Genomic DNA, 12,567 nt, shown 5'->3' with positions numbered 1-12,567 from the left:
GAGATGAGCTGCAAATGCCTGCGGTTCCTCGAAGATTACGACAAGGAATGAGGCAGTTGTGTTGATCACGCCATCGGCCCAGGTGCTCGACAATGCATCCACATAGGAGAAACTGCCCCTCTTCAAGCCCACATGGAGGAAGACGCACCGCGCACTGCAGCCGCTTTGAATATAAACTAGGCGAAGTCCAATGCCCACATGATCAAAGCCTCGCGAGATGTCTGCACCTCTTCTCTCTTTTTGACATAAGTTACGCCCACAACATGGCATCTCGCCCCGTGATCGAATATTACTTCTCCTTCATCTCGCTATGGTCCTATATCGGCAGCCGCCGCCTGCAGGCTCTGGCGCAACAGCACAACGCTCAGATCATCTACAAACCAATTGACCTACTGCACATATTCTCCGTCTCCGGAGGGCTACCTGTGAAGCAGCGCGCGCCGCAGAGACAAGCGTACAGGCTCCTCGAGATGGAGCGCTGGCGCAAGATCAGGGACATCCCACTCGTCAAATTCCCTAAGTTCTACCCGGCGGACCCGTCTCTTGCTCACCGGGTCTTACTGGCTGCTATCGAGGAGGATGGCTACGATAATTACGCGGTGCAAGAATTTGCTAGGAAGGGCCTCGAAACTGTGTGGGCGACCGAGGGTGATATCGCTGATCCGGAAACCATCCGGAGGCTAGCAGAAGCCTCTGGGCTCGAAGGTGCCAGGCTGCTGAAGAGGGCTGAATCAGAGGACGGATTGGCGGTGAAAGAGAAGGAACTGACGAAGGAGGCTGAGGCTAAACGCTACTTTGGTGCGCCGTTCTATGTGTACAGAGGGGAGCCTTTTTGGGGTCAGGATCGGATTGAGATGCTGGAAGATGTCATTAAGAGTGGCAGGGACCCAATAGTGTTACCACAGATAGAGTGAATAGTCAGTTACCAGGCAGGATCTACTAGTATTCACTTACTGATTTCTCTGGATTTAGAACCTGCATAGGGCTGTCAAAAGTCGTCGTTCCACACCATCAAATAAACAATTTCTGGCCTTACGAAAAGTTTCCGGATATACAGCCAGCTGTTTCAACTACTTTGAATAAAGCCAAGTCGGTGCTACTTTCTATCAAAAAGAAAGCTAACTCAACCACCGTATCTGAAATGTCTATTCCAATTGAAACATGCCCTGCAAGATTTCAACAAGTGTAATTTTTTAAAGCCTTCAGAACTTTGTATCTCATTACGCTCAGTCTGGGGGACTGCTTCCATGGCAGGTACCTATAGACACTAGCAGTGAGCCATACCCTAGTGCTAATCAGCTGTGGTCGTGACAAGGGAACATTTCAGATTTTTTGCTAGAGACGAAACCCAACAAGGTGTTGTGATAGTGTCATGCAGAGCCCCGTGACCGTCTGCTCGGACTGAAGGCCAAGGCCATGGTCTCAGTATAGAGACCTGTACGAGTCCCTGGTTGTCCACGCTAGGCGCAATAATTGAGTGAAATCGCAGATGGAAGGTCAACAGCTTGTGACAAAACAAAATATTGACGACAACTTTATTGACGAGAATTCAGCAGAAATATAGCGTCAGATGTCCACGACTGGGCAATTATATAAGATGGTAGCACAACTGGTCTTTTTCTACTATTGCCTTGCTGCACCCTCACAACACTTCTCACAGGATCGTACAATTTCATGTCTTAAGAGTTTCAATTCTGCCTAACTTCATATTGACGAGAACATCTACCTCGATCCCCAGCTTGTTGATCAGTTGCGCATTCACTGCAGTGGAAAACGCACAGGAGCCACCATATCATAACTTTGGGACCACTTTGTCGATCAAGCTTATCAACAGCTTAAATTGTCATTACACCCGCCTAATATCAAAATCCATTCATCGGATTGGACCGTCAACATGGAAGGCCCCAGTTCCTCTCACCAACCAACGGAGCATCCAGCTTGGTTCACGCATTGTTCTGCTCCCATCAAGCTGCCGAACGTTTTCATTAAGCTGCCAAAGGAAATCCAAGATCAGATTCTCAGGCACATACTCTGCGTCTTTCCAAGGCCAGAAACGTCAGATCCGGCCAATAATGGCAGATATATCGGAGAGCACAGCAGACTCGCTCAGATGCCCTGGGAAATAGACACACGCATACTCGAGCTGAAAGATCCCGGGTTTCGTGGACAAGCTTTGAGGCTCATGCTGACGACGAATCAATTCATCTGCGTCAAGTCAGAGTCCGTCAATTTACTCCCTATATTTCACGCTGCCCAGATCCCGATTGTGGCTCTGGGCGTCGGAGAGTGGAGCCGAGATCGCGTGGAAGAGCTCTCCAGATTCTTCATCCTCACTCATCGAATCGAAAGAGTAGGAGGTGTCAGGGCGTCTATAACCCGCACGTGCAGACCATGGGGTCGGTCTAACGAGTCACTCTACAGGCTTGGTCTCTCTGGTAAGCTCGTACCTCAACGGCAGGAGTTCGTCATTCTCCGTAGGGATCTTGACCTCTTCTGTCGAGCACTCGATGGAGCTGACAGCGGCTACCACCGATTTGGTGAATGCACCCAGCATATACTCACGTTCCATGGCCCCTTTGACGATATACTCGACGAGGATGTTCCAGTCTTGCATCCTTCATGCTTCCTGCAACCTTATTCGGAAACCCTTCGCGGCTTCAAGAATTTCACCGTCCAGGGTAGGATACGCTCAGAGCTTGCCCAGGAGATCAAAGATAAAGTAGGACCACAGGTCTCAACACCTCGAGTTGAAGACGTCCTTGACAACGTCGACCGCCAGATGAGCCAAGGCGATGACCACCTGAGCCTCAGCCGGCCCATGATGGCGGCCCATACCTACGCAAGGGCGTCGCAAGAGCTGATATGGTTGTACAGCAAAGGCATCTTACCACTCATGGCCGACGAATCTCCAGATCCAGCACTCTCCGGGCGGTCTTTTGAACTAGACCTGCAACAGGGAAATGCATGGCTGATTATGATGCAGAAAAAGCGAGAAGCCACCGAGAGCGCTGGTCATAAAAGGCTCAATGATGCACATGACCGCGGCGACCCAACGAGCTACTCAAGCTTTGTGGAACTCGTGATTAACGCCGTCATGCACAAGGTACCACCGCCGCTCGTTCATAAGGCGAGCATCCATCAGTTCGCCATCAGGCTGTACCAGGCGGCCAAGGCCGAGCGGCTCGGCGACTGCGGCAGCAGGGATACGTGGGCAAACATTCAGTCCGCTGTATCAAAGGCGCCGCAGGACGAGGAGATTCGCCGGGAAGCAGCATTGATCAGAAGATGTATACAGCCTTGGTCCTTGACATGGATACCAGAGGCCCAGCGGTAGAATATGATGCTTGACCTTGAATGCACCGGAAGAGATGGAGAACGGAAGATTCAAGGAGATTGTTCTAATAGCATTTGAGGGAGGAATTCTGCATTATTTGGAGGATGGGATCTGCCACACATCGTCCATGGGCGAGGGCTTGTGCAGGAGACAACATTTGAAGTAACCCAGGCGGTGGGCAAGGAACCTTACGGAATTTGGTCAACAGCAACATGTAAATATTGATGAGCCTTCATCCGTTTCGCAATAGTCTAGGTTCAATAGCAAATTTAATCAAATGAGCTCACAAGAAGCTAGTATGATGCCAGCTGGAATATCCTCGTTTCACACAAGGCGTATGAAGGGCTTGGATCCAGCACGGTTTGTCCTGCTTGATGGGTACGCGAATGGAAATCTTCTCGTTCTGTATTTTTCCAACAGATCTCAGCAGCAATCTACCTTTCCCTACATGATCTCTCAGAGTAATCGCCAAAGAGGCAAACACCAAAGTCGGCCACTGACATGTAATTGTAAACTTGGGAGACGATAATTCAAGTCAACAGGGCCTCTCGCGTGTGGAGGATCGTTTCGATCTCAGCCTGTCAGCGTCCTCACACGTTAACACCTTTCCATTATTAGCATGAAGCAACCCGGACGATATTTGTTTATTGATTGCTCTCTTTCACGATATATGTCTTAGACCAACATCTGGGAAGAGTGTGCCAAGCTTACGATGATGATTGATAGCCACTTACACAAGCACCCAATCGAGGGTTCAACCCTGACAGGGTACACCTCCAAAAGTGCATCTCGACGTCAATCCCGATTCCCAAAATCAAACCTCGCCCGTCGACATTCCCATCCCACCGGCGACGCACCCGCACAGCAAGCCATGGCCAAGAAAGGTGCGCACCAAGCTTCCCTCCTTTCAAGAACTTCTCCTATCGACTGTACCTGTGTACTAACCACGGCCGAACAGTGAAATCCCGCGTCGTCTCGGTGCGCCTCATGTCGATGGCCCTGACGGGCTTCTTCTACCAGTTCACGCGCCCGCGCACGTCACCGCCCATGAGCATGCTCAAGTACGACCCAATAGGTACGATGCCGACGCCTTCTCCCCTTCCGCACCGGATCCGCCCCTCCAGTCGCGAGCCAGACGGCAGTACCGGCAGCACTCCTCGTCGCATCGCCCTCCTCCACGCGCCGCAGCAATCCCATCGTGCCCCCGTCCCGAATGGGATGACCTGTCCGGGCTGATGCGGCGCATGACGGTTTCGACTAGGAAACGGCCGCTGCCGCGGCTGGGATGGGGGCCATGCCAACACCGAAGTGCACACCTGGTCTAGTCCATCTGCTAACATCGAGTCCTCGGGCGAATAGTGCGAAGAAAGGTTCTCTTCCTCGAGCAAAAACGAAAGGGCAACAGGTAGATGACCACGAATCCTACCAATCACTTATTCGGCAGCCCGGAATTGCGATAAATCCACAAATAACAGACCAAATGGAGAAATACGTCAGATCCAACACGATCCGGCACGACCATGCATGGACAGCGTAGCCAACGCAATTCTCCAGCATTTCCGGAAGGATAGAGACTGTGGGAGCAAGCAAATAATTACTGACGCGCGGTGGTCTCTGGCGAGGGCGGGCTTGTCTGCGTGGTCTGACAGAAGTCAGCTAGATACCACAGATCTGGATCATCAAGAGGATTCAACTCGAGACAGCACGTTTTTAAAAGGAACACGGACATGAGGATGGCTACTTCACATCACGCCGCAAGGCTACATGTACGATCAAGCAAGTATCAATTAGTTGTAAGAAGCTATGTGTCAGACGTACTCCTCGTCTCAGCCATCCTTGCCATCTCTAGCTACGTGCAGTTCCCCATCAAATCTTTTATAGAAGCTACGTCCTGCCCAGTACCAACATCCCTTACCGTATTTAACTTGGTGCCTGATGTCTTCCCACGCGAACGACAATTTTCTTAGCAACATCAAATCCCATTCCCTTTTTCGATCCTCCCAATTTTCAATCGTGTCGAAGCGCATATTCTGCGAATCAGGGGCCCATGGTGAACCGCCGTGTTCGAATGGGTGGACCAACGAGGTCGCCTCGCACTCCCTGTGAGTGAGTGATGGAGTCTTGAGAATCCTCGTTTTGTTGCGAGGAGCGGCGGCGCTGATAGTAGAGCGACTGGGGATCCTGACTACTGTCTTGCGAGTCCATCTTCGTCTTCGACGCAAGCAATGCTTTCAGCCCGCTCAAAGTCACATCTCTGGCGCCAATGTCATTGCGCCGCAGCACGGGTGTTTCAATCTCTCTTGAGGGTACATTCTGCGTGAAGTGGAGGCTGCGAACAGGAGAAATAGAATCGCGAAGAAGGTTCGTATTCTTTCGGCTTCTCTTGCGCGGTGCACTAGGGGCCACCGGGAATTCATTGCCCTGGTTCACTTGGCGCTCTGGAGGAGATGAGTGATGTTTCTGCAGCACTGATTCCTCCTCATCCGACTTTTTCTTGGTCCTCTTGCTGGGCGACTCCGCCTTCTGTTGGTCAGCTTGCTTACGTTTCTGCAACTCTCTTCCAAAACGAGTTCCGTGGCGGGTGATGCCACTGTCGGGTTGGGGATTGATGCCTGAGACAGGTCTGTTGTACGATGCGCGGGAGAAATTGCTGCGAACCGAGCTGGTTCTCTCTTGCAATTCCTCTTGTCGTGGCTCATCATCTTGCTGACGAGCTATGTCCTTGTTGTCAGGTGGCATATAGGCTCTGCGGCCAAAGGAACCCCTGCTCGGGACGCTGAATGACTGGGCGGGCATTCTTGGCTCAGCCAGATCTTCATTCCCGAGAATGCTGCCTTGGCTGCCTGATTTCATGATGGACTTCGGCGGATTTGCTGATCGTCTGCGTTCCTGTTCTGCCGACACTGAAGGAGGTATTGGGGATGGCGCACTATGAATTGGACTTCTGACAGTTACGCGGCGACGAACTTGATCGAGGACTCTCGCCGCTAGATTCACCGGCGTGATTCGCTCTGGTGGGCTGCTAGGCGGCAGATCTGCCCATATATCTTTGTCTGTGTTTGACTCATCTGCTGTATCTCGTTCTCCATCTTGTGCAGACTGCCCCTGAGCCAGACAATACTGGAAAATGGCCCTGTGAAGCACATCAATCTCCAGAAATGGTCTCAGCTTGGGGTCAACATTGTCGAGATCACCGTTTTGGGCCTTTTCAAGCTCAGACACAAAGCCTTTGATAGCTTGACGGCCATTTGCCCATGTCTTCAAGCTGTCGAGGACCTTGTGTACTTGCTTGTCGTACTTTTGGGCGTCCTCTGAAAGCTGTGAAAATTCTCTCTCCTTGCGCGCGATCTTTTCTTGAAGGTCCTGGATGTGCTTTGCATTGCGGTCAAAGGCCTCTTGGATCTCCTTGTCCTTCTCACTGGCTTCTCCCCCAAGTCTGGTTGTTTCGGCTTGAGCTGTCTCGAGTTCGGCTCTCAACTCGTCAACCGTCGCAGAATCCCGTCTATTCGCTTCTTCAACGGTCGATATCTGTTGTTTCGCTGCATTGAGTTCTTTTTTCAATGAATTGCTCTCTGTCTCTGCTTTTTTAAGAAGCGTGTCGATTCTTTCCTTCGCAAGATCTGTATCGCGGATGACCTCCTGTCGGGCAATCTCAACAGCGGTTTCTTGGGCAGTACGCGCTGCTTCTTCGCTCTGCTCCATCAACTTGCGTAACTCTTGTGTGTGCCTCTCGTGCTTTTGAGTCTCCTCCAAGAGCGCTGCTTGGCTCTGCTGAAGTCGATACTCAAGACCACGGGCGATGGTGGCTTTCGCGGCGACGTCAACTTTCAGCTTGTCACACTCCTCAAGAAGCGAGTTTGCGCGCGCGGCATGCCCCAGGTCGTCGGCCTGGGCCTGTTCTAACTCCGCGACCTCATCCTTGAGATCTACAAGATCTTTCTCTCGTTGTTGCAGTGTTGCTCTAGCTTGCTCCAGGCTGGTTAGAAGATCGTTGCGTTCATCGGCTCTTAGCTGTAGTTCAACTTCAAGCTGTGCGTTGTCGGCTTTGGTCTGCTCAAGCAACTCCGTCAGCACATCCTCGCGATCCTCGAGCTTCATCCAGAAATCCTCCATATAGTCCTCAACCGCATCCGACAACTTCTGCAGATTGGTTTGGGCCTCAGTGTGTGAGTTGAGAACCGGCTTGAGGATGCTATGAATCCAATTAGCACATGATCGGTTCATACAGGATGTCAACTTACGTGGAGAATGCCTGCACATTGGCTTCTTGCAGCCTCTCAATAATGCTGGCTTGGGGCTCAACCCGTTCATCCAGAGCGGAAATATGGGCAGCGATTTTGTCAAGTCTGCTTGGTCAGTCCCTGATCACTGTCAAGGATACAATCGAAGACTCACTTGGCCTGCGTCTCTTCCGTTGCTTTCGCATCCCGCTCGACCTGGCTAGACGCAACCTCTCCCATTTTCGCAGAAATCTGCTCGATCTGTGACTCGAAGCTCTTCAAGACTCCTTGGACAGAGGCAACGGTAGCATTCTGCTCCACTAGGTTTCGAATAGTCTCCCGCTCCCGGTCGAGGTCCGCATCTCGCTCTTGCATTCTCTGATTCAACGACTCGATTTTGTCGTTGACTGGCATCTGTAAGCTTCAAAATTAGAACGCTTCGCGGAGGCAGAACTTACAATTCCGTTCCTTGAAACTGTACTCGGCCACTGTTGATTTAACAACCTGAGTGAGCCTTTCACGGGTTGCTTGTAGGTCTTTGCGTCCTTGTTCATCCAGTGCCTTTCGCTTCCGCTCTTCTTCTCGCATTTGTTTGATCGCGTTCTCGCATTTTGTCTTGGCAGCAGTGTATAGCTCTTGCTGCTCCGCGGTGGCCTCATTCAGGTAGTCCTTGTACGTTCGACATTTCTCCTCGAGCTTAGACAGTCTAGTGGATCGATCCTCAAGCTTCTGATTCGCAGACTCGAGTTGCTCCTGAAGTCGGATCCGATCGTCTTCCAATTCCTGGATCCTCCCGGCCTTGCCTTCACTCTGTCTCTTGAAGTTCGAGAGCTCGCCCTCCGTCTTTTCAAGGTGTCGTTCAAGGTAGGCGAGCTCTTGGTCCTTCCGTTTCCATCCCTGTTTCATCATCTCAAAATTGCTATTCAAGGCCTGAGCAAGGTTTCCCGCGAACACGTCGATCTCAGGTGACTCATTGGAATGCTGACTGTTTCCCAGTGAAGAATCGCGGTTATTCGTGGCTGGATGACGATCCCGTCTTCTCATAGAAGGCGTGTCATCATGGTATCGTGAGGACGGTTGGCGTGAGGGACGTGCTCTGCCCGAGAGGGATGGACGAGGGCGTGATCGCTTTTTGCTAATGTTCGATCCGTGCACAGATGAGCGAGATGACGGACAATGTGTCGGGGTTTTGGTATGTGACAGTCGTCGGACATCCCTCAGAGGCCGGTTGATGCTGGGATGTGGAGAGTCTGCAGGAGTATTCCTCTGTACAAGCCTCTCACGAGGTGTTTGATGCTGAGATGCCGCCTGAATTGATCGCTGAGGCATCTGAGAAGGAGAAACGGAGGTGTCATTTGCAAATGAAATGCGATGACTCTGCTTGTTGATTTGGGCGGCACTGGCAGAATGGTTCTGTTGCTTCAGGCGCTCGTCGACCGAATGATAATCTCCATTACCCTGCTCGCTGAAGGCTTGTTCTCGACGAGGGTCTTCACCCTTGTGGTGAGTTGGACCATCAGGTTGCCTTTGCACGGCACCTGCATCCCCTGGCTGGGCCAACCGCTGAACAGGTGAAGTGTGCGTAACGGATAGCTGATCCTTACCTTCTTGACGTCGGTATTGTGGCTGATAGTCCTCGAAAGGAGGACGCCTCATAAGCTTCCGGACTCTATTGAGATTTTCGGAATCATTTGCCGCGGACTGATGGTTCTCGATGGGAAGCAGGCTGCTCTTAGCGCTGGCGAGGGCTATATGAGATGGTTCTTCACCAGAAAGACGTCTCAGATCCGGAAAGGTGGTATTACCATGCTGCCCAGAGGCGACAGAAACTGTCTGGACAGAGCCGCTAGCAGTGGAAGTTGAGGGTCCGACTCCCAGACTGCCAACGACACTAGGAGAAGTGGTGATGGTCTTCTCTTTGGTGGCATCAACCATCGACTTAGCAGGGACTGGGCGACTAAATTGGCCAGGAGTGATCTTCACCGGCTTGCCCCAAGAGAAGCTCTCGCCTGGGTCAATGTCTAGGGTTTGTGGTCGAGAAAGCAGTTGAAGGGCACCATCTCGCTCAGGGGGTGAAGAGAGATTGTGCTCAGGGCTATCACGCTGGGTATCAGGTAAAGGATCCAGAGCATTCAGCAACGTCAGGGATTCCTGAGAATCCTCGTCCTCTGTGACTCCATGAGAGGCTATGTCAGGCGGGTCAGGACTGCCGTTGGAGGTGGACAAGCTTGTATCCATCCCGGGCAAGCAGGTAGTGTCAGCGATGGGACGAGAACAGGGCCACAAGAGGGCGTATCAGAGCAAAACACTATTGTGTGTCCGCCGTGATCTGGTGTCTTCTCTCGTTGAAGCTGGTGAACAGATGGATCAGGCGATGAAATGAGACGGGAGTGTGACTTGAGTAAGAATCTGGCATATTGGGAGGGAATTCAAGAGCTCCCAAATTTTTCTTCAGGGCCACAGCGAGAACTAGGCAGACACGAGCAGATACGGAAGGAACCCACGAGTTGATGAAGGCCGTGTTGTCAAGGAAGGAGGCAGGAACTTCTGACCGTCTCTTCATCTCTCGGGCAAGAACGACATCCCACTACCATTCCCTCGCTGGACACCCGAAGATTCGAGCTCATCCATCTGGGAGATCCCGAGATGTCATGGAGAAATTTAGGAATGGTTGAATCTAGAAGTGGTTGTGCCTTGACCATTCTACCCACCACCAGCTTCAGCTAGCATTTGGTGTTCAATCGCGACGTCTCCCGGTAGAGCACTGGTCCATTTCGCGATAGGTAATCAGAGTTGATCATGGACCAGCAAGAAGACCAAGCGAACTCGTTCAAGTCCTTGCCCAGCCTCTACAGCCGAGAAGGGCTCAGTCAGTCCAATGCGTTGTCCTCCACGCAGACGCGTCATTCTTGTGACCACTTGATCTGATTTCTCTTACCGTCTGAGGCACTATAAAGCTGTCAGAAAGTATACTCTCGATTATAGTAGGTTTACGATGGCAGTGAGGACTCAAGTGATCTCGGTTATGCAGATCTGGGAGAAGCGCTGGTAGGCGAAGCCGTTTCAACAGTCGATAGAAGCACATGAAGTGATCCGCGTCAATGTATCATCTGGTTAAACGCTGGCAAGAACGAAACCATCTGTGTAAATGAGAGGGCTGTAGATGATACTATTCATAGTCTTTTACTGGGGCTCCGCGTCAAGCTCGTTTAGCAACAGAGCAGCTCCCTCAATATCCACTCGCTTACAACCCTTGTCTTACCCTGATATGCCAACATGTCAAACAAGCAAGCGTCACCGAAGTAACGCAGATTTCGTCTCGGGATTCAGAGGCAGGCAATTTGCATTGAACAAACCCCAAGATCTCGCCCGGCGGCAAGTGGCACTTGGCTGACACGGGTCGTCTCGGGCGAGCATCTTTTTTTGGTGCCTCTGGAGTCTCGCAGTGGTCACAGCAGTATGCCTGCAAGAGCCAGTGGATTTCCGTCAAGAATGCAGCTCTCCACAAACAAAACATCGGCCCAAGTTCGAGTCTATTTCGTGGCAACGAGTGCAACGACGATATCGGGGGGCACATGGACACCCACAACGTTCTCAGATAGTGATATCTTTGGGCTCGTGCAATTTTGGCAGATGCCGAGGAGCGGGGAAGAAAAAATCTGGCGTTGTGATCAGAGACTTTCGCAATCCCAAAGAAGCAGCATATACTGGTGAGAAGTCGGACACCCTCAAGTGAAGTCAAGGGCACGGCGCTTACAAGCACCCTAGCATCCCGGCCCGTTCACCCTGATTGGCCAAGTCAGCCCAGCCCAACTCAGGGGTATTGTGAAGAGATCCGCAAGGAGGGCGCGTAGCAACACCGATCCTCGCCAATGATAGGAACACTGGCTGCAAAAGAGCTGTCAGTTTCACCTGGCATTTCTTGGATGGCCAATGGCGGTACCACTTAGATCGGGTTGCTCAAGTGCCGAGGAGGGTCCAGTGTGCATGCATATGCACTGCTTTCTTTGGCAGCACCCACGATGTCCACATGCGCCCATGTGTTTTGTGACGATTGCCCGCTGCTGACTCTGGGGTGTCGACACCTAGCGTGGAATTCATTTGGGTATTGAGTGACTGTAGATCTAGGTATCTAAATAGAGCGGCTCCGCGCTCTGTGAAACAATATCGGAGCGTATTCATACCCTGCTCCCTCTCCGATTTTCTTCGACTGTCACCTCTGTCGCCTCTTTAAGTCTTCCCTCCATATTCACCTCCGCTCACAGGCTTGGCGAGCATCTCGTGATAGCGTCTACCCGTCTGCGACGGCAAGCTTAGACCTCTAGCCAGCGATCCTTGTCGCGACCCATTCTCAATCATGGCAGCGACATCATCCGCCGCCTTCCCGCTCGCAACCAGCGACCCATACACCGGTGGAAGCGACAGTACAGCTGGAACAGCCAACGCAGGTTCCGATGGGAGTCCGGACAATGACGCCGGTGCATCTGGCAGCAGCAGCGGGAACTTCCAAATTTCTCAAGGCGCACTGATCGCTATCATCCTGATCGTGGTATTTGTCGCACTCCTTGGCAGTAAGGCAGTCCCCTCTCCGGTGTTGACTGCGTGTGCTAACGTTATGCAGTTGCTTCTGGAACACTCTTCTACCTCGCAAAGAAGAGGGAGTGGAAAGTCCGCGAGACCATTCGCAGGTCAGCCAAGAAGGTTGTCACGGCACTGACACCACGACGCTCCGAGTTTCCGAAGTCCGTGAAGCAACGTCCAGCGAAGTCAAGGGGTGTTCGGGTTGAAGACGAGATTCCACCCACTCCACGTTTGAAGCCAGAGGATCTCGAGAAAGGACTGGCTGCAAAAGTAGACGTGAAGCGCAAGTACTTTCATCGAAAGTAGGAACGTCACAAGGGGAGGAATTGTTGAGAAGTTGACATGAGCGTGATGTGGTGCAGAAGGGACTCCTTGGTCTTCATGCCACTCGGAACAACACGGAGTTGGGGAGTGTAATTGAGCGGAATAATT

General features: G+C 51.8%; 5 protein-coding genes across 5 annotated transcripts; 4 read left to right on the top strand and 1 right to left on the bottom strand.

Annotated features, from left to right (window-relative positions):
* Positions 1-263: 263 nt before the first annotated feature.
* Positions 264-914, top strand: J7T55_004411 (uncharacterized protein; the record flags this gene model as incomplete). The annotated part of the gene is made up of 1 exon (XM_053132061.1): positions 264-914. The coding sequence occupies one exon, from the start codon at positions 264-266 to the stop codon at positions 912-914; it is 651 nt and encodes a 216-aa protein (XP_052990024.1).
* Positions 915-1,894: 980 nt separating this feature from the next.
* Positions 1,895-3,334, top strand: J7T55_004410 (uncharacterized protein; the record flags this gene model as incomplete). The annotated part of the gene is made up of 1 exon (XM_053132060.1): positions 1,895-3,334. One exon carries the CDS (start codon positions 1,895-1,897, stop codon positions 3,332-3,334), a length of 1,440 nt encoding a protein of 479 aa, XP_052990023.1.
* An 871-nt stretch (positions 3,335-4,205) lies between these two features.
* Positions 4,206-4,570, top strand: J7T55_004409 (uncharacterized protein; the record flags this gene model as incomplete). Its single annotated transcript, XM_053132059.1, has 2 exons — positions 4,206-4,218; positions 4,293-4,570. 2 exons carry the CDS (start codon positions 4,206-4,208, stop codon positions 4,568-4,570), a joined length of 291 nt encoding a protein of 96 aa, XP_052990022.1.
* Positions 4,571-5,371: 801 nt separating this feature from the next.
* On the bottom strand, positions 5,372-9,792 carry J7T55_004408 (uncharacterized protein; the record flags this gene model as incomplete). Its single annotated transcript, XM_053132058.1, has 5 exons — positions 5,372-6,237; positions 6,298-7,526; positions 7,576-7,680; positions 7,730-7,961; positions 8,013-9,792. 5 exons carry the CDS (start codon positions 9,790-9,792, stop codon positions 5,372-5,374), a joined length of 4,212 nt encoding a protein of 1,403 aa, XP_052990021.1.
* A 2,119-nt stretch (positions 9,793-11,911) lies between these two features.
* J7T55_004407 (uncharacterized protein) lies at positions 11,912-12,441 on the top strand (the record flags this gene model as incomplete). The annotated part of the gene is made up of 2 exons (XM_053132057.1): positions 11,912-12,125; positions 12,176-12,441. 2 exons carry the CDS (start codon positions 11,912-11,914, stop codon positions 12,439-12,441), a joined length of 480 nt encoding a protein of 159 aa, XP_052990020.1.
* Positions 12,442-12,567: the final 126 nt, after the last annotated feature.

The sequence above is a fragment of the Diaporthe amygdali genome (assembly GCF_026229845.1).
Source record: "Diaporthe amygdali strain CAA958 chromosome Unknown NODE_29_length_634662_cov_65_424859, whole genome shotgun sequence".
NCBI classification, from domain to species: domain Eukaryota; kingdom Fungi; phylum Ascomycota; class Sordariomycetes; order Diaporthales; family Diaporthaceae; genus Diaporthe; species Diaporthe amygdali.
Note: the sequence above shows the minus strand (reverse complement) of the source record. Positions and strands in the feature narration are given on the sequence as shown.